Source organism: Mustelus asterias, chromosome 6 (assembly GCF_964213995.1).
Source record: "Mustelus asterias chromosome 6, sMusAst1.hap1.1, whole genome shotgun sequence".
NCBI classification, from domain to species: domain Eukaryota; kingdom Metazoa; phylum Chordata; class Chondrichthyes; order Carcharhiniformes; family Triakidae; genus Mustelus; species Mustelus asterias.
Genome location: NC_135806.1, coordinates 73616394 through 73638343, shown reverse-complemented (window position 1 = coordinate 73638343; position 21950 = coordinate 73616394). Strand labels below are relative to the sequence as shown.

Below are 21950 nucleotides of genomic sequence, written 5' to 3'. Positions count from 1 at the left end.
TTAAAAAAAATCTGAACATCACATTTCACTTCAGAAGGGAACTTTGATTTCAGGTGTTTATTTCTGATCCAGACTAAATCAATAGCTAACATCCAAACATTATTGATGCGGCACTGTTAAAATAACTGAACATGACAACTTCAATTAAAGGTCACGCAATCCAATTTTACTGTCTGGTGAATAAATTTATTCATGCTTGGTACTCTGTTTTCAACAGGCAAAGTGGTGCAAGGTCAGATATTGTTAGGATACAGAATGAAATATCAGGATGAAGTTAACATAAATTTAATAACAATGCAACATTTATGTTACATCTTTTCAAGCCTCTCGAAAACATCACAAATCATAGAATCCTACAGTGCAGAAGAAGGAGGCCAATCAGCCCATCAAATCTGCACTGACCGCAATCCCACCCAGGTCCTATCCCCATAACCCCATGCATTTACTCTAGTTAGCCCCCTGACATTAAGGGTGAATTTAGCATGGCCAATCCACCTAACTCGCACATCTTTGGAGTGTGGGAGGAAACCAGAGCACCCGGAGGAAACCCACACAAACACGGGGAGAATATGCAAACTCCACACAGACAGTGACCCAAGCCGGGAATCGAACCCAAGTCCCTGGCAATGTGAGGCAGCAGTGCTAACTACTGTGCCACATTGTATTAAATACTTTAAAGTAACTACCAGACTATTTTGCACACAAAGTTTCACATATTGCTGGGTTTTTGTGCTCCAGTCTCTGGAATGGGGCTTGAACCCACAACCTTCTGATTCAGAGGCAAGGGTGTTACGAGTTGAGTCACTACGGCTGATAATAAGAGGTAGAATAATGTCTTCAGATATTCGGACCAATCTTGAGAATTACCTCTATTAATTTAATAACTTCAGATCTTACCTTAGCTGCCACATTAATCTTGTGGAGATGATGATGAAGTGGACTGGTATAGACTCATGTGCTGCTCTGAACCTCTTCATTTGCTCAAACCATATTCTCAAATTAAAGGAAAAATTCAGAAACGGATACGAAAGAAATGTAGCCATGATACACTCTAGGGGATTGAAATCCTAACTGGGTAGTGAATAATATTGCATGGGGTACCTTAAGGGTCAGTACTGGGGTATGTTTCCAGGGCAGTGGTTCTCTCGTGTGTGAGGGAGAGAAATAAACAAGAAGGGAAAAAGAAAAGGAAGAAAAAAAAGACAAGCCAATGGTTTGTATATATTAATGGCAATTATTGTTAGTAGCTGACAAGATAGCCATCTCCAAAGCTCCCAGATACTCTTCTCCCCATTGATGGGCACCCTGGATGTCAGGGTTTTGTGCAATAAGTTTCACCTTTTAATTTCAGTAAGAGGTGATGGGAGGGGGGAGGCCAACTGCTGTAATGATAGGATGCATTGAATTCGGACTTATGCTGTGACAAGTGCTGTTAGATACTGCATGTCCTGCTCTTCAAATTCAGGACTTTCTGTATTGTTAGATTGATTTGTTTAATTGTGGAAAAGCCGTCACTTTGACTTACTTAAATCTTCCAGTATGTTCCAATAATGTAAATTCCTTGGATGATTGAATAAAATTGAGAAACTGGGCTGGATTTGCCCAGTTCTGTAAAATATTCTCAAGAAAGTCATTTTTGATGAAAACTCTTAAATAGAATTGGAGAGGTGAAAACTCATTTGTTTATGGCAAGGTTCTTTTTGAACAAGTAGTTTAATAACCTGCTTTGAGCTTGTTAGACACCTAAATATAGCAATTCCATTCTGTTTCCCACACATTATGGTCCACAGTTGTAAGCTACTGTCCACTAAAAAATAATCAATGTCCACTGCCCAACCTCATTACTCCCTGAACATCTAAGGGGAAAATATTGTCCCCAGCTCCTGTTTTCTATTCCCAATTAATCTTCTTAAATCCCTCTTCCTCTACCCTCACCTCTACCAAAGATGCAAGGTGTGCATGTTTTTTTCAGTCTATTAAATAGACTCTGCTGTTTCCCCTCACACCATCACTTCCCCCATGCCTTGCTCACAAACTAAACCTACTCCTTTGTCTCCTTCCTATTGTAGTCTTGACCCTTTGTCTTTTTTTATTTTCTTACATTTCTCTCTCCATGTTACCTCCACATCTTTCTCATCCACTAAGAAGAGCTGCCTGCTCTTTCAACCCTGTTCACCAACTTCTAGTTGAAGCATGATGGGTGACGCAGTGGCACTGTGGTTAGCACTGCTGCCTCACAGCACCAGGGACCCGGGTTCAATTCTGTCCTTGGGTCACTGTCTGTGTGGAGTTTGCACCTTCTCCCCATGTCTACGTGGGTGCTCTGGTTTCCTCCCACAGTCCAAAGATGTGCGGGTTAGGTTGATTGGCCATGCTAAATTAACCCTTAGTGTCAGGGGGATTAGCAGGGTAAATATGAGGGGTTACGGGAATAGGGCCTGGGTGGCATTGTGGTCGGTGCAGACTCGATGGGCCGAATGGCCTCCTTCTGCACTGTAGAGATTCTACGAGGCAAGTCAAACTAACAGGGCACTTTACTGCAGCAAATTCTATCATGCTTTGTGATGCACATTCTGACTCCAGGGAGGATGGGAATGTGACATTGCAAAACCTTCTTCTCTATGCTTAAGTTATGATAGAACGATTTGAGTACATAACCCTATAATTTATTTGCAGGCATGTGTGTACTGAACACACGGTTAAACCTAAGACTGTGCACCCAGAGTCAGTAACCAGCATAACGTAGCCAAAAAAATATATTTTTTGCCCACTGAGCATTATCCACCAGGAGAGACTAATGGACATTGATATGTCAGTGGAAACAGTGATGTGTTTCAAAATGTTATAATTAAGGTATAGTCAATCTTGGGGAGCTGCGTTTGCTCATGGTTATTAAGTCCAGAACTGAATGCAAGTATACTGACAATCCAATGCATCACTCTTCCAATCTCAGTTAAGAGTGGAGTTATATTTCAGATCAGCACTTACTTTGTCCAAAAACTGTTGCAAAAATGACATTAAAAAGTTAGGTCTGATACAGAAAATTGATACCAAAGCATGAAATAGGAAATTCTTGAGCTTGAAGTTCACTATATGACCACTAGGGGAAGCTATTATGACACAGAAAATAGTTTTTGCCTCGGCATTGGTATTAATAAAGAATGTAATGTATTTGAGAGAAGATTTAAAGAGGTGTGACTGGCTAATCTGCTTCTGAGAATAATGTGTAACAGTGAAGTACACAGAAACTGATTATAGTAAATCTTAGTTGAGTGAAGTAATTTTCCGTCATTAGACCATAATAAGAGTAAGGTACCAGAAGGGGATTACTTTGCAAGGATTACTTTTTCTTTATGTCCGTCGCACAGTTAATGTACTGTATCGTAGTACCATGTTACAAGTCCCAATTGCAGCTTCAGTGACCAATAGGGCCAGAATTTAGCAGTAATCCAAAATCCACAATTACAACAGCACCAGATGGATTACTAAAAATAGTCGCCCATCAGGTAATCTGTCCAGATTACTACATTTACAAAATTGCCAGCATTTAAAGAAATTTTAGGAGTAGGTTTTTACTCTATTGCTAATAAAAGGCATTTTGTCAAAACTTTACACCTTGCACTCATCAGGACAATTTACAAGAATACCAATGTCGGGGGAAACAACAACTTTATATTGTGTAAGAAAACAGTGTGGATTGGTTGGCAAGTGGACTGAATGGTAGAGACATTGCCATGGTGAATGCATCAGTTAATGGTGACTGGCGGTTAACTGTCAAGCACTGTTTGAAAATTTGAACCAGGTAGCTTGAGTCCTATTGGTAACGCATTGCCCTGAGGAACGAACCAGTAAATGGTTATCACTGATTTTGTTGAGCTGAAACAAGAGTAATATGTTTACCTGTTATTTCTGTCAGCAATGAATAGGACCCTGTGTATTAATCATAGAAATCATAGAAATTATAGATACACTACAGTGCAGAAGGAGGCCACTCGGCCTATCGAGTCTGCACCGACAACAATCCCACCCAGGCCCTATCTCTGTAACTCCACACATTTACCCCACTACTCCTTCTAACCTACATATCCCGAGACACTAAGGGGTAATTTAGCATGGCCAATCAACCTAACCCGCACATCTTTGGACTGACTAATGTTTGTCATTTCCAATACATGCAAATGCATCAGCCTGACTGACAATTTTAAATTGGTTGTGAGTGCAATTTTTAGCACACTGAGGATTACGTAGCAAATCAAGATCAATCGCAGAATCGCATCTAATGTTGGACAGCATGTTTTGAGTTTTGTAAGCATGAGCTGTCTGCGGCACGGTAGCACAGTGGTTAGCACTGCTGCTTCACAGCTCCAGGGTCCCGGGTTCGATTCCCGGCTCGGGTCACTGTCTGTGTGGAGTTTGCGCATTCTCCTCGTGTCTGCGTGGGTTTCCTCCGGGTGCTCCGGTTTCCTCCCACAGTCCAAAGATGTGCGGGTTAGGTTGATTGGCCAGGTTAAAAAAAAATTGCCCCTTCGAGTCCTGGGATGTGTAGGTTGGAGGGATTAGTGGGTAGATATGTGGGGGTAGGGCCTGGGTGGGATTGTGGTCGGTGCAGACTCGATGGGCCGAATGGCCTCCTTCTGCACTGTAGGGTTTCTATGTTTCTATGTGTATGATCTTTTTTAATTCATTCAAGAGATGTGGGCAATTTTAGCTAGATCATCATTTGTTGCCAATCCCTAATTGCCCTTGAGAAGGTGGTGGTGAGCTGCCTTCTAGAACCACTGCACTCCATGTGGTGTAGGTACATCCACCGTGCTGTGAGGGAGGGAGTTCAAGGATTTTTACCCAATAACAGTGAAGGAACAGCAATATAGCTCCAATACTACACTGGCTGATCTTGGCCTTCAACTCTGTTTTCCCACCAGCATATCCTTTAATTCCCTGAGAGACCAAAAGAATCTGTCTATCCCAGACTTAAATACATTCAACGATGGAGCATCCATAGCCTATGGGGCAGAGAATTCCAAAGATTCAAAACCTTTTGAATGAAGTAATTTCTCCTCATCTCAGTCCTAAATGATCGGCCTCTTATCCCAAGACTGTGCCCCTTGTATACTCCCCAGCAGAAATGATCTCTCTGCATTTACCCTATCGAGCCCTTTCAGAATTTTGTAGGTTTCAAAGGGATTGTCACTCAAACTTCGAAACTCCCAATTTACTCAACCCTCAAGATAGGACAACCCCCTCATTCCAGGAACCAATTTTGTGAACCTTACCTGTACCATCTCCAATGCAAGTACATCCTTTCCTAACTGTGCTGACCAAAACTGCACACAGTAATCCCAGATGTCATCTCACCAAAGTGCTGTACAATTGTAGCAAGACTTATTTATTCTGGCACTCCAAACCCCTTACAATGAAGATCAACTCCCTGCCTAATTGTTTGTTAACTTGCAGTGTTTGTCGTATAAGTGCACCCAAGGGTGGGATTTTCCGGTCCTTCCCACCGGCGGGATCTTCCGTTCCCACCTAAGGCCCCCTCCCCATTTCCTCCACAGCGAAGCGAGCGAGCCATACAAAATGCCACAAAACTCAGCAGGAGCCGATGTTGGCCAATGGTGAGCTGCCTCCAGTGCCGGAAAACGTGCCATGGGAATGGCGTCGTCATGGCTCAAGTCTCTTAGAACATCAACACCTACAAGTTTCATATCTTTTAAATAATATTATTCTTTTCTATTCTTTCGACCAAAGTGAGTAACTATGAGAACTACGATGCCCTACGATTAGATGTTTGTATAACAGCACAAGTAGAAGACCAACCAGTTCTTACAAGTGTGGTGCCGGATGATTGTGACTCCCAGTCAGGGAGTGATGAATTATCGCCACTGACTGTTTTTAGTGGTGTTTATATTGATAGTTGTAATTTTGGAAGAGAGGATAATTAATGATAAACATAATTTTCAGATTACTTTATTTTGTTCTAATTTACTGTTATGCCAGCTGTGAGACAGGTTCTATTACTTTCTTATTCTTTAAAGGAAAGTACCATTGAATTGGAAAATGTCACACCACACTAGGGCAGTTTTTTCAAAGGCTGTGATGAATTAAAGGGAACTTTATTTGTGGGAGATTGATGTTGCTGCAGCATGCCCAAGTGTTGCATTGTTCTGTTCAGCAATATGATCCTTTGTCTCGATGTAATAAAATTCACAAAAATTGCATTGAAAATAAAAGAAACTTTGCATTTGTTGTAAGGAGATAGTTATTATACCTCACAGTTATCCACGATCTATCAATTGATTTAAGAATCATAGAATCTTGGAATTTTACAGCACAGAAGGAGGCCATTCAACTATTCATGTCCACACCGTCTCCTAAAAGAGCTACCCAGTCGTCCCATTCTCCAGCCCTACCTCTGTAGCCCTCTAAATTCATCATTTTCAAATATGTATCCATCTCCCTTTTGAAACCTCCTATGAACTCCGCCTCCACTACTCTCCCAGGCAACGCACTCTTAATCCCAACAACTCTCTGAGTAAAGACGTTTCTCCTCATTTCTCTCCTAGCTCTCTTGCTGACCATCTTTATTGTGACCCCTAGTCATTGACCAACTAGTGGAAACAGAATACCCTTCTTTACCCTGTCAAAATTCTTCATAATTTTGAACACCTCAATAAGGCCACCTCTTAATCTCCTCTGCTCCAAGGAGAATAAGCCCAATTTCTCGAATCTCTCCTTGCTTCTTAAATTCCTCATTCCTGATATCATTCCAGTTAATTTCCTTTGCACACTTTCCAGGGCTTTAATGTCCTTCCTTAAATAAGATGCCCAGAACTGAACACAATGCTTCAAATATGGTCTGACATTTTTTGTTTCTCTTTTCTTTGTGAAGTTAAATTGTTCTCAGTATTTTTATTTAAGTCTGTGAGACAGATTTGCGGAGTTTAAATAAAGATCACTAACTACTTATTATTGATAGTACAATACGAGTTAGATAGCAAACGAAGAATCTGTGAACAGTCAGGGAATACAAATGGAGAAACTACAGGCTGGTCACACTAACATCTGTTGTTTCTTTCTGTTTGAAATGAAATGAAAAAGGTCATGATTGGATGTGACTTTCAGATAATCACCAAAACACCCCACACCACCAGTGTAACCCCTGTTTTAGTCAAAAAAAATGTTCTAAGAAATAAAACATGACCATAATCTGAAATAATGAATGCAAAGGTCCTGGTTTTCCCAACGTTTTAAATTGTTACAATATTTTCACTGAAGACACAAGACATTCTCATTATTGTTGTCAAAGTAATGTATCACTCCATTGATTGCTGCATCAAATTTTGCTTTCTTTTCCAGGAGAACAGGGTTCTGTGAGCATGTTTCCACTGTTCTTACTGGAGCACGATTTCTCTGCGGCAGAGCTGGGCTTCTGGAATGGAATAGTTGCGATGGGATTTTCTATTCTGGGATCATGTCTTGGTGGCATAATCATGCCAAAGTATAAGTAAGTTCACAGAATTAATTTTATTCATGAGAAAAATTGCAGGTGGAAGTCTCCCATCCTGCCCAAGGCGGGATTGGTGATGAGCAGGAGCGGACAATCTCGCGGGATCCAAAAAGTCGGAAACCCACTTGCGTAAAGTTGGGTAGCAATTCTCCCAATGGCGGGTTAATGGCTGGTTGGTCTTTCCGCTGGCTAGTGGCATGAACACTATTTGCATTCATTTGCATCCCATGAAAAACAGCTGCCCACTGGCATCCCATCAGGCCTTTCACCAGTGTGAAATTATATTGATCTAAAATACAGTTTCTAATGAATATGAAGTACGGAGAAAGGATAGGGGAATGGCACTACATCATGATGCTCATTTGGAGAGCCGGTGCAGGCACGATGGGCCAACTGGCGCCTTCTGCACCATAACAGTTCTGTGGTTCTGTGAGTGATGTGCACAAGTCGGCCTTCGAGGTGAGTTCAGTACTGTCATGGTGCTGCACTGCTCCTGATGCGCTGTACGCCACTCTGCTGGGACAGACCAGTTCCTGCCCTCCATATCCATACCAAGCTGGTCTTCGTGGACAGCTCCTTGCTGCTGGACCTCCTGTGTCATCTTCTCAAATCAGGACTGCGCCAGGGGTTATGGAATTCTGGGGTGTCCTTCCCCTCTGATGCCACACACCGGTGTCTGTCTGGTGTGCTCCGGGACGCATGTAGCCACCACAACTATGGCCAGCAGTTTGTCTGGGAGTGGGATGTGAAGTAAAGGCTGTGCAAGGTGGGAATGTGAAGGGCGAGGGCTCATGATGGCATGCTGAAGGGCAAGGAGGTGGACGAGGATGACAAACAATGGAGGGCAGAGAGAAGACCAAAGAGAGGAAACTGGACCCCAAAGAGGCTGCATGAAAAAGTCACAAACAAAGGGGTCAAAAGGATACTACATTGTTTACTGGAAGGGGATGCACAAACGCTCCAGATGTGGTGGGTAGAGGTCCAAGAGGGGCATGGGTGAATTGCAGGTCCTGGACTTGGTGGGGAGAGTGGTTGAATCAAGGAACAGACTTCTTCCTGCTGCTGCCGCTAGCCTTTTTTTCCCCTGCGTTGCTGACATCCTGCATTGTCTGGTGAAGACAGATGGGCTGGAGAGAGTGATATGAGTGTGTTTCTTCAGCTGCGGCTCTTCAATGGGAAATCATTGCCCATTTCGGGGCCTCATCTTGCCACTACACCAATATAATGGGCCAATGTGTAACCCGGCAGGTTTAGCACTCTGGGCTGATGGTCAGTGAAAGGAGAGATGTCTCCTTCCCGAGCCCTCTTGCCAGTTAGAGATCCCCCCTCCCCCCACAGTTTTTCCTCCCTCCTGCCCTGTCCAATATGCCACACACCACACCGCATAGAACAGCGGCCACCTCCCTTGCTTGGCACTGCTGGTGTGCAGAGTTGCCAGCTTCTGATTGTCCACTAGCTCAATGAGTCAGGACCACCTCCTGGAGATGGATGGAAGTCCTACCTCAGATTTATTAAAGAGCCATCATCTGAAAAATTAAAATTTGGAGAGCTTGCCAAGCAGAGAATGCCTTGCCCCCCCCCCTGCCTCCCCCACCTTTTCCCTACAAATGTGTGCTGGGCCCTGGGAGCCCATCCTGAGTATGAAATAGAGTCCTTCACCTCAGCGTGAAAGCTCATGGCATCAAGAGTAAGTTATTTTCTGTATAAAAGGGTGCTAATATTTACAGAAGGACCCAATAACATGGCTATGACTAATCTTGGAATCAATCCAGTTTGCTACTCTTACGGCTCGATTTTGCCATTGCGTCGCGCCCGTTTTTGGGCACGAAAACGCGGTAAAGTCGGGCGTGAGGCCATTAACGCGATCCGTGCCCACATCCACGCAGATGGCCGCTTTACTGAGGCCAGGGAATGGCCACAATCTGATTCGGGCCCAAAATGGGCGCAACGGCGATTTAAATGCATTTGGATGCATTTAAATTGAATTAATGAACTGCCCATCCAACTTTATCAGCATTTCTCCCTTTATCATCGCATTTGCGCGTCCAGATTCAGTGCAAAACAGACATGCTCGGGAAAAATCTGTTTCGGGCGCTCTGGCTCCTGAAGAGGTAAGTTCAGAGCTTCCAACGGCTCTCTGACTCAGATCGGTGATGGGGAGGGAGGGGGAGGTGGGCCAGATCATTCTCTGGTGGGGGAGCAGGAGAAGGGAGGTCCGATCATTTTCTGGTGGTGGGGGGAGGAGGAGGCGGGTCAGATGTACCTCTGGTGGATTGGAGGGGGAGAGGACAGATTGTTGTCTGGTGAGGGGGGAGGCCCGATCATTTGCTAGCGGGGGTTTGGGGGAAGCCCGATCATTCTCTAGAGAGGGGGTGGGGTGGGGGAGGCCCGATCATTCTCTTGCGGGGGGCGGGAGGGGGGGGGGAAGGCCTGATCATTCTCTGGGGGAGGGGTGTTAGGGGAGGCCCGATCATTCTTTGGGGAAGGGGGGGAGGCCTGATCATTCTCTTGGGGGGGGGAGGGGGGAAAGACCCAATCATTCTCTGGGCGGGGGGAGGGGGGAAAGGCCCGATCATTCTCTGGGGAAGGGGGGGGTGTGGCAGGGGGGGTCCACTGCCATTCTGTGGGCGATCGGTGGGGGAGGAAGGCAGCAGAGGGTCGCGATCGGTCTGGTTAGTGGGGGGGAGGGGGGTGGATAAGGGGGTAAGTTATTTTGTGGGGGTGGGGCAATGTCTGTGGGGGCCATTGCTCCCACTTTTCGTTCCCGGGCCGCGGCGGCCGTGACAGCGGCGCGTTTATCAAATTTTTTTTCTAACTGCGCATGCGCAGTTCAGAGCTCCGATCGTTTCAGGCGCGCTAAGCCCCGCCCACAGTGCATTTCAGACTCGCGATTTTTTTTCCAGGCTAAGTGCATATGGGGGGGCGCCTGAGAACAGATTTCCAAGTCGGATCTGAATTGCGCCCAGATTCAGCACTTAGAATGAAAATGGTAAAATCGGGCCCTTAATGTTTAGAAGCTAAAGGTTTTAAAAGGAGAATTTGAATCAATTTTCTGTTCATGTGATTGTACAAAGAATATGAAGGCGAATAGTTAGTTACATTTAAACATTTAATTCAATAGGTTGACCTGAATTATCCAATCTGCAACAAAACTTAATTTGTTCAAAAGAATCTACAGCATATATAATATAAATGATAGAATATTTAAAATTCAAATCAAGAAAATCTAAACAAAGTAATGAATTAGACATTAAAAGTATCATTATAGTGTAAGACAGATGGAAAGATAATTAAATGTTCAGGTGTATACACAGATCCATCGAATGTAAATCTAATTAAAAACTATACACTGTATGAAGCGACCAGTGAGAATACGTTTTTCCTTCATTGAATCCTCCTGCTGTCTATATTTTTACTTTGCTTTCAGTTGTGAAGACAACTGTTGCAAAGTATAGACAGTGGAAAGAATTGATGAAGAAATGTACTGCATTACAATGTTTTAATATTTTGACCTTTAAATTGCAAAAAAGTCAGTCTTTTTTGTATTATTTTAGTCGTTGCCAGTTTCTTTAACAATCTGTAAATGAAATGGCCCTCCTGTATATTGATATCATGACAACCTGTGTACTGTTCCACAGTCATTTTGCTATGACAAAAGCATTACATGATGACATTGAAAGTTACAGGCTTGCTGGGTCTAATAACCTGTATCTGCTCCTAAAAAGAAAATCTTGTGGTCTGATGACAATTGTGTTAGGTGTCAAGACCATACTACCCTGATCTCTACATTGAGTAGGTTGCTGGATTGACATAGAATTTTAATCTGACCGTCCAGCAGTTACAGTAGTTCTTTTATACCTTAGCGCAATGAAAAATGTAAAACCCGTAGAGAGAACAGTAAACTGTTATGGGAAAAAAATGGTAGTTTAGCTTGGCATTGAAATCGGAAGGAAGGACAGACTTGGCATCCGGCACTCCCCTGTAAACCTGCGGGACTTGTCAAGTATCATTGAGCGTCAAACTGATTATGAGAGTGCAGTAAAAGTGGGTCACTGATCGCTGGAAATTAGTCTTTTTTGGATCAATAGGTTGAACTACTCCTGCGCCTTGTTTCATTAGCTATCATCCCACTTGAACACTTGAAAAGTGCTTAAACACTGCCTATGTTAGTCTTCCATGTATTTCATTTCTTATACAGCTGCATTTGAGTTTAATCTTTAACGAGCTGCAGGGTTGGATTGATGTAAAATAAATACTGTATTTTCCAGTAATATTTAATTCCGTTTTTTTTCCTGTCATATTCAATTCAATTCACTTTATTGTCCATACAGAAATTAATTTCAGCTACATTGGTCATTTATTAAAATATTACGTATGAATGAATTATGACAATAAAAGAAAGATTATTCCATCACAGATATCTGACCTTAATTACAATATGTATTAAAAACTACTCAACTATATTACAAAGAACATAAAAAGAATAAAAACCGGAGAATAAAACAAGCAACTTTATGTTTATTTATTAGTGTCACAAGTAGGCTTACATTAACACTGCAATGCAGTTATTGTGAAAATCCCCTAGTCGCCACACACTAGCGTCTGTTCGGGTACACTGAGGGATAATTTAGCATTGTCGATGCACCTAACCAGCTCATCTTTCGGACTGTGGGAGGAAACAGGAGCACCCAGAGGAAACTCGCACACACACGGGGAGAATGCACGAACTCCACGCTGACAGTGACCCAAGCCGGGAATCGAACCCGGGTCCCTGGCGCTGTGAGGCAGCAGTGCTAACGACTGTGCTACCATGCAGCTCAAAAAACTTTGATTCCGGCCTTGGATTACTATCTGTGTGGAGTTTGCACATTGTCCCTGTGTCTGCATGAACTTTCTCCGGATGTTCCGGTTTCTTCCCGCAATCCAAAGGTGTGCAGGTTAGGTGGATTGGTCATGCTGAATTGCTCCTTAGTGTCCAAAGATGGGTAGGGTAGGTGGATCAGTTATGGTAAATGTGGGGTAACGGGGATGGGGTGGGGTAGGGTGGGGGTTGTGTGCCTGATAAGATGTTCTTTCAGAAAGTTGGTGCAGACTCGATGTGCTGAATGGCCTCCTTCTGCATCACAGAGAAATATTGAAAAAAGGCTAAAAGCTAAAACAAAGAGCAATCTGCAACCCACGTCACCACAATGCAGTGCCACTATCTCCAGCCATGCTTCTTCTACGATGAGATATGTTGAAATTAAATTCTGTTGTATATAAAGCCTTTGATCTAAAGTTATGAGGCACCCAAAATTTCATCATCTGTGCATTCAGTATTTATCCAGAAATATAAGTGGAGGGGAACGGATTGGCCGTTCTAAAAAAAAAGTCTTGAATATTACTCAAATTTTTATTTTGTCCTGCACATATGGAACGAAATATAGCAGATTTCAGATGAACACATGAAGCATGGTGTGCATGCATTTTTCATTCTTGGTTCTACTGAGAAAAATATTCTGTTTCTGTGAGATGGAAACTTCAGTTGTTTAATGAATGCAACTGTTTTTTATGGCAAAAGTGAAAAGTATAGACGTGTATCTACAATGTGCGATTTTTTCCCCCTCTTTCTTCCTGTTTCTGGGTGAATGCTAATCATTACCAACACATTAAGGTTAGCAGGTTTGAGGTAAGAGGCTCTTTTATGCTGCCTACAAGCTAATAACTGTCATTACTCTTGAGAAAATAAGATGACCAGGGAAAAGGTGTCACTTTATCCTGCAAGGAACTGTCAAATACTTTCTATGTTGTAAGGGTTTTGAAAATGGGGTTGAAATCTGCATCTGCTTGAGTTGCATTTAAACTTAAAAAACATACTAATAAAATAAAGATGAGAATAGTTTGCACTAATGGACCTTGCTATGCCTTTTTCACTTTAAATTAGAGGCTTTTTTTGCGTTGACTTACTGAATGAAATCTATAAGTGGAAAGACAACCCTCTGGAGGTTGAGCTGGTTAACGGCATGAGTTGTTCAGCTGTACAGATCAGAAAGGTTTTCTCTGTGATCATGTTAAATTAGCTACAATAGGTTACAGTTGGCCTTAGCACTGTGGGATAAGGAGAAAATCATTGCAAAGCCTTGTTCAAATTTCTGCCTGACAACCTTAGCTGGCAGTGTATGGACATCAGATCCTGACAGAATCAGGCTTGGTAGTGATGGCTCCCTCTAGCCTACTGAAGTGCTGGTGCATGAGGAATGATATCAAACCAAAGTATGACAGGCAATAGTGCAAGGAGCTGACACATTTAGCCAACCAGAAGGAGGAAGGAATAGTAGAGGAGTACTAGGCACCAGTAACATCGTGAAGCCATTAAAGTGATGCTGCATTTCCATTGCAGATTGGTCACTTGTGATTTGGACGACTGGGCATCAGGCATGAGGCTTGTTGTACACCTGTAACATATATCTTCTGGGTGTCATCGGTGGTGTGACAACATGTACATTAGACATGTGCTAGGCTCATTAAAGCCATGTATATAATATACATATTATGTGTGTGACTCGAGTGCACTTTCAGTGTCAGGATGCCCCCTGTCTAGAATAATTATGCTGGTTGGCAATGTTCCCTCTTAGATTCATGATCAATCCAAAAGTTTCCACATAGGATGTGCACAAGTCAACTACTTTAAGTTATTCCACATGTGCACTAAAGCACTTAAAGGGCCTGCGTAAATAAATAAATTGACCATGCATTCCAAAAACAATTAGTGAGCATGGTGCTAGTGGGTTCGTGCAGATAACTCCTGTTGTTATTTGACAAACCTGCAGTTTACAGTTGCATCAGGCAGGTAATAGATGCCTTGTTTCTTCAGACCCGTGAAAATTATGAATTCCTAATGGAAAACAGCCAGCGACACGAAAGGATTTTGCACATTTACTGGAAGGTTGAATTGCTTAATGTGCAAGATACTACTGATATCACACATATGGCCAATGTCACTTTTTGTGAAAGGAAAGGGGTTCTTCGCGATGCGTGCAATCAACTCAGTGAGCACAACATTGACAAACTGGCCCACTAACTACCAGGATCTGACATTTCTGCCTGTTACTCTGGAAGTTGCTTTGAGTGCCAGTTCATTGATGTGGCACTCACAGAGTATGCCGTACTAAATCATACACCATTGAATCATGTAAATAGGTCTATGTGTGTAATGCACAGCATCAGGTTTAACAGGTTGGGATTTTTTTCTGGTTTTGAAAGCACAGTAACAGTGACTATGCTTTTAAAGTAAAAGAAAAAATGCTGGAAAATCTCAGTAGGTCTGGCAGCATTTGTAAGGAGAGAAAAGAGCTGATGTTTTGAGTCTAGATGACTCTGTGAAAATCTTTTGGTTTCAGATTCCAGCATCCACAGTAATTTGCTTTTATGCTTTTAAAGTACTTTATTAACTGTCCTGAGGTCTTGAAATGCAGCTCTTTTTAATCTCCTAATTTTTGGCAATAAATTTGTCCCCCTCCAAAACCTATTTCACTTTTTTTATTATTCATTTACAGGATGTGGGCATCTCTGGCTAGGCCAGTGTTTACTGCCCACCCCTAATTGCTGTTTAACTGATTTGATTTGATTTATTATTGTCACACATATTGCGATGTAGTGAAAAGTATTGTTTCTTGCGTGCTATACAGACAGAACATACCGTTCATAGAGTACCTAGGGGAGAAGGAAAGGAAAGGGTGCAGAATATAGTGTTACAGTCATAGAAAAGGAGCATTATTAGAGAGTTTTAAAAGAGTTAAGAGTTCAGTTTTAAGAGCAGAGAACAAGAGTAAAAGCTAGAATTAGAAGATATGCTGGGGACAACTCACAAGAAGTCGCCTTGCTCCAGTGCCAGAGTGCCTTTCTAGGCCATTTAAGAGTCAACCTGTGAAGTCACCAAAAGGACATTGACATTAGTGAGCCAGATGGGTTTTTTCATGACAATTGACAATGGTTTTATTAGATTTTTTGAATTCCAGATTTTTACTGAGTTCAGATTCCACCATCTAATGTGGTGGTATCACTCACCTAATGAAGGAGCAATGGTCCGAAAACTTGTGATATCAAATAAACCTGTTGGTCTTTAACCTGGTGTTGTGAGACTTCTTACTGTGCCTACCCCAGTCCAACGCCGGCATCTCCACATCATGGTCACCAGTAATGGCTTGGTTGAGCCCAGTACATTTTCTGGCCATTCTTTATTGTCTCTGCAACCGGGGTCCTTTACTCAAAAAGAGTTAAGCACTATAGATTTGTGAGCTCTGCTGATTTTTCATGCAGCATAGCTTGTTATGTTCAGACAATAAAAGGACATACGTTAGATGAAGAATATGAAGGAAAATGTGTCTAACTAAGCTTGATATGTTGTGCCTTGAATTCCAGTCTCTCTTCATTTCACAAAAATATGCATTAGCTATTTTGCTGAGTTAGCCTCCTGTTTTACCATTACCAGGTTATCATACATTCCACTGAAAAATTTCAGTTACAGTTTCTTAAGCTACTTAGCTCAAGCCTATTCACCTTAGTTTAATTCTTTTAATAGATAGAGTTTCTTGCTCTTTCTTAATTTCATTAAGTTTCATGCTTCTAAAAGCAAATTTGGACAAAGATCCAGCACAATTTGATGTGCTTCACCAATTAACTACTGACCTCCCTTTTATACCGAATTCCTCTTGTGTAACAAAATATTTCAGTTCTTTAACTTGTACCCCCAGACCTGAGCCGGTGTTTGCATTCTGCCTACAGGCACATATGCTTCCCACAGTGCTGTTCCTGTATAGAGCTATCAGAATTTACCAAAGGTGATGCCTCCGAGGGAGCAAGAGCAGATTTGTAAACTGTAAATAAAACATTTGCTAGCTATTAATTACTAGCCAGTTGAGCTGCCAATCTTGTTGCGGGACTGATTACTAAGAGACAATATCCCAGAGGATGTACAATGCTTCAAGCCCTTCCAAGGAGTCAATTAGCTGGAGTAATGCTGGGTTGGTTTATGTTTCACCTCAACCTGTGGCTAGTTTCCAGGAAAGTTAAATAATGATTTTTTTTGTTCTCTGTAAAACGCCAAAACCATCAACAGGAAGCTCTGCTGAGAAAATAAAAATGCTTTTAATTTCAATCAACTAGAGGATTCATATTTCTTCCAAATCCTAAAGGTGCTTTAACTGTTGAGTTTAATGTAAGTAAGTCGCATGTTCAGTTAATCCTATCCCTGACCTCAATAGATCTATGCAGAGGAAGCCGGTATAACCTGCGCTGTTGCTCTTTTAGATTATTTGGCTAATCGCATTTTCAAGATCTTTGCCAAGTCTGCTACAGAGTAAAACATCTCCAATGAGCAATAATGAGCTGCTAGATGATTTCTCATGTTGATGGATGTCAAACAAATGGCCCCCTTTCTTTTTAGTCTACCCAGAACTGATTAATGAATTAAACTTTATCTCGCTATCGACACTTAGGGTGGAATTTTAATATAGTGTGCCGTTCCTGACAGTGGAGAAAGTGGACACCACTTCCACACTCGTGCTTTTTGTTGGTTCTCACTCGATTACAATTTAAATTTAAAGTGCTAGAGGCTTGCACAGTAGAGATGTGCAATTCAGTGATGGAGGATGCTTTTGACTGTTGAAACCCACTGTCAGCTGACAATGCAGCAGGTATGGTGGCGGGGGGAGGGGGGGGGGGAGGTGGTTGCTGTTTAAGAACCTCCTGATCAAACAGGGAGGCTTTTCATCATAATCACAACTTTCCTGGCAAATTCCAAATTCAGTAAGGAGTCTAACAACACCAGGTTAAAGTCCAACAGGTTTATTTGGTAGCAAACACCACTAGCTTTCGGAGCACTGCTCCTTCATCAGGTGAGTGGTTTATCTTGAAGGCCACTCACCTGACGAAGGAGCAGCGCTCCGAAAGCTAGTGGCGTTTGCTACCAAATAAACCTGTTGGACTTTAACCTGGTGTTGTTAGACTCCTTACTGTGTTTACCCCAGTCCAACGGCGGCATCTCCACATCATAAATTCCAAATTGCCATTGACATAAGACTTAGAGCAGAAAGGCGGCACAGGTATATTTTTTCAAATTTAAATCTCATTTGCAAATATTTCACATCATATTTGTTTTATTTATTTATGTATGCATCATCATTATTGGTTGAGACAAATTCGGTCAGAGAACGAAATGTACCAGCATGCCTCATGGTTTGTTTCGTATTGCTGGTTAGTGGAGAGTTAGGGACATTTCTTTATTGTGGAAGAAACAATGTTGTGTTTTTGCATTCACTCTTTATTGAATGTTCATGTTAATGTCTCTGTGGGACATTTGGCTGAACTTGCAGGCTCAGCTAGTCCCCTCTTCTATGCATTGCAAAGGGCATTATCTGCGATCACTCAGTGGGGATATTTGAAATGTTGTAGGTGAAATCAAAAGTCATCCCTTGGATTCCTCTTCCAACCCTCAATGTCCCTGACCCAATCCACCTCCCCCACACCACCACCGCCCCCTCCCCCCCCCTCCACGTCACACCACTGATTCATCCTTGCTAGCGAGCTACAAGTCTTCTGCCCCCTCACCCCCCCATGCTGCAGCATTCAACAGAGAAAATCGCTGACCTCAGACACAACTGCACAAAGCTGACTGGTACCCGCCACCTTTCAATGAACATGCCACAGGTGCCACAAAGTTTTCATGAACCGCTCACTTTATCTTGAAGGTAGCCTTGTGATTTAAAAAAAATACTTATAATGAGTAGTCATTGCATGCAAAGATATCAGAAGTGGGAACCTACCACAGGGCCTGAGGCCCATAACATAATCTTTGAACCTCAATTCGTCATATATCATCAATATTCCGGCTCCTGCTTAATTCAGTCACCCCACGCACAATGTTTCCCGCTCTTGCAGGCTCCATAAAATCCCTCCCATACGATTAGAGGTTTAACTTACACAGTGTCAGTAAAATAGTGCTATAACAGTGTAAGCTCATCATAACTATTAATAACATCACTTGATGTAACTGAAAGTTTTGGTTATGCGAAGAAGAAGCTATGTGTTGTGCCATTGCTTAACGTAGGAAAACTTCATTCTCTACAAACCACAACACAATTCAATACATATATATTTTCGGATTGCTTGAACAGAATCTGTTGCATTTCTGCCTTTCAAAAAGCAAGGACAAATATTTACTTGAATATAATTTGTTTTCAATTGCAGTGCATTTTCAATTATTCTGGTCCTCTTCTTGATGCGGGTTTTAAATTTAAGTTTCCAGACGTCGCTTCTCCTTGTGTTTGAAAGTGAACCTTTGATAATGAAAGGTATGTTGACTAATTTTGGTATTGACCAGATTAACTTAATTGGAAGCAGATGATTGACAACACCTTAAATGTTTAGATGTTTTGGTGATGTGTGTGTAAATTGGCTGCCATTTTTCCCACAACTGACTACACTTCAAAAGGTGCTTAAATTGCTTTGGAATGTCCTGAGGTGGTGGAAGGTGCTGTATGAATGTAAGATCTTTCTTTTATTTCAGTTGGGTTGTATTCTGTCACTAGTTAATTTGATGGTGTGAGCCAATTGTTTTTCATAAATGCTCGTCCACTTAACAGAATGTACTTGCATCATTAAGGATCAAAATAGCTTCATAATGGAAATTAGAAATATATAATTTCATGAATATGTTATCAGGCAAAAATTTCAAAGCACATGATAAAATGTAATTTTTTTAAAGTAATGCAGACAAACTTGAGAGTCATTTTAGCCCAGCAAGTAGCCCTTTAGATGCAATGTGATGAATGGCTAATTTTATTTTGGGTGGTGATTGTTGAGTAATAAATATAGAAAGGAAAGATTTCACTCCTAACCTAAAAATTATATCTTTATCACCAAATTTTGTATCTCCATTTGGAACAGAATGAAAAAATAAGGTTGTATTTTGCAAGTTGATGCCTCCTGATGCAGAACTTCAAAAGAAGGCATATTAGCAATTTGGCTGTGAAAATTATCGGGGCCCCATTCGTATGATTGGTGGATGGATCGTATGACATATGTTGACTTATGTCCCTCCTCCCCACCACCAAAGCTCTAATGTGATACCTGCCAAACAAAACTCTGGCCAGAATGTTTTTTTCCAGGTCCACATTCGGCTAAGTATTTCTTTTAAAAAAATACCGTTTTGGTGATGGTCTCCAATTATCTATTTAGGGACCGCTGGTTAGGCACATGTAGACTGCAAGAGCCCAGATTGCCATATGTGGAGGGTTTTGTCCCTGTTACAGATGAGGGCCCTTCAGCCTTTACTAATATGGTAGGCAGCACAATTCCAGCATGGACTGTTCTAGCTCTTAATTTATGGGACATTTCAGTAGCTGTTTTAAGCCTACAATATAAGTGCAACATCAATGAATTTCAAGGCAATAAAGCCTACTTTATAATATATTTATAATTAACTTTGAGTTTGATCTCAACCTATGTGAAGCAGAGTATTATGATAGCCACAGAGATCATCAACAGATCTCCCCATGTGCCTCATAGAATACAAACTCCCCTATTAGGTAATTGGAGGCTCACTCGGTAAGGAAGGAGCAGTGGGGGCATTTAAAACTAGCTGGCTTCACTCAGGCCAGCAGTCAAAAGACTCTAGGCTGATCTGCACTCTAGAGCCACTGAACAGGGTAAATAAAAGGTGATTGGTGATGGAAGACTGGCCTCGGTAAGATTGGCAACGGGGAGTAAAGCGAGGTTTTTTCTTCCCTCCGGACCATCTTTATTGTAAGACAAGTAATCCTCCGGGAAGAAATATGCCTCTTTTTGTTAAACTCGAAACCTACGATGCAAGCATAGAAGACTGGACCCAATACGCAGAGCCCATGTGTTACCTTTTTCAGGCCAACTATATTGAGGGGGCTGAGAAGCAGAAAGTGATCCTGTTGATGGCCTGCGGAGTTCCAACCTGCAGGGAAAAAAAAAGCCTAACATACCCAGATGCCCCTGATTCCAAAATCTTTAATACATTGGTGGACTTGGTTGAAGGCTATTATAGGAACATAGGAATTTGGAGCAGAAGTAGGCAAATTCAACCCTTCGAGGTCACTGGAGCAAGCTGAGAGGGGTGATTGAAAAGCAGCAGTGCTGGTAAGAGATTAATTGGATTAATTGAATTGTTTATTTATTTAATTAGTCAGCTAGTGTGTGTATTTTTTTGGCCTTTACTTTAACAGCAGTTTTTCAAGTTTAAAGTGAAAACTAGAAGTGGGCAGCAAAGGAGTCTGGGAAGGGTTTTTATTTTAACTTTAAAAGTCAGTTACCTGGGAGGTTCCCCCTCATTGATCCACTGGAGCAAGCTGAGAGGGGTGATTGAAAAGCAGCAGTGCTGGTAAGAGATTAATTGGATTAATTGAATTGTTTATTTATTTAATTAGTCAGCTAGTGTGTGTATTTTTTTGGCCTTTACTTTAACAGCAGTTTTTCAAGTTTAAAGTGAAAACTAGAAGTGGGCAGCAAAGGAGTCTGGGAAGGGTTTTTATTTTAACTTTAAAAGTCAGTTACCTGGGAGGTTCCCCCTCATTGATCCACTGGAGCAAGCTGAGAGGGGTGATTGAAAAGCAGCAGTGCTGGTAAGAGATTAATTGAATTGTTTATTTATTTAATTAGTCAGCTAGTGTGTGTATTTTTTTGGCCTTTACTTTAACAGCAGTTTTTCAAGTTTAAAGTGAAAACTAGAAGTGGGCAGCAAAGGAGTCTGGGAAGGGTTTTTATTTTAACTTTAAAAGTCAGTTACCTGGGAGGTTCCCCCTCAGTAGTAGTTTTTTTTTCTCTCGGGCCCCTAGCCCTATAAATTGGTGCAGAGGAGATACCCGATCCTCTACACTGGTATAGGATCCCACCCTTCCATCCTCCTCTAACCTAATTATAAGTGTGGGGAAGTTTTTTGTTTTCTTTTTTTCTTGCTGGTAATGGCTTCAGGGATGGCAGTTCAGGCAGTATGCTGCATCTCCTGTGGGATGTATGTGGTGAGGAAATCCAGTAGTGTTTCAGGAGATTTTAGTTGTAAGAAGTGCATTAGATTGCAGCTTCTGGAGGAGCGTGTAAAGGAGCTGGAGGGGGAGGTAGAGGAACTCCGCATAATTCGGGAGGCGGAGGTGGAAGTTGATAGGAGTTATAGAGAAATAGTAACTCCTAGAAATGAGGCTTGGGTCAATGCCAGGAGGAGGGGTAAGAAGCAATCGGGAAGACAATCCCCTGGGGCGGTTCCCCTCCATAATAGGTTTTCGGTGCTGGAGGCTACAGTTGAGGAGGAATCAACTGAGCATGGAGAGCAGATCTCTGGGGGTGAGCCGAGTGAGAAAGCTCAGGTGGTTAGGGGCTGTAAAAGACTGGGCCTTGTGATTGGGGACTCCACAATTAAGGGGACAGATAGGAGGGTCGGAAC

At 42.1% G+C, this 21950-nt stretch overlaps 1 protein-coding gene across 2 annotated transcripts in view; it reads left to right on the top strand.

Annotated features, from left to right (window-relative positions):
* slc33a2 (solute carrier family 33 member 2) overlaps positions 1-21950 on the top strand; it is a 97234-nt gene that overhangs the window by 21691 nt on the left and 53593 nt on the right. For both annotated transcript variants that reach the window (XM_078214551.1, XM_078214552.1), the window contains exons 4-5: positions 7357-7504; positions 18734-18837. In XM_078214551.1, coding sequence (XP_078070677.1) covers positions 7357-7504; positions 18734-18837 — 252 coding nt within the window. The remainder of the gene's footprint in view (positions 1-7356; positions 7505-18733; positions 18838-21950) is intronic.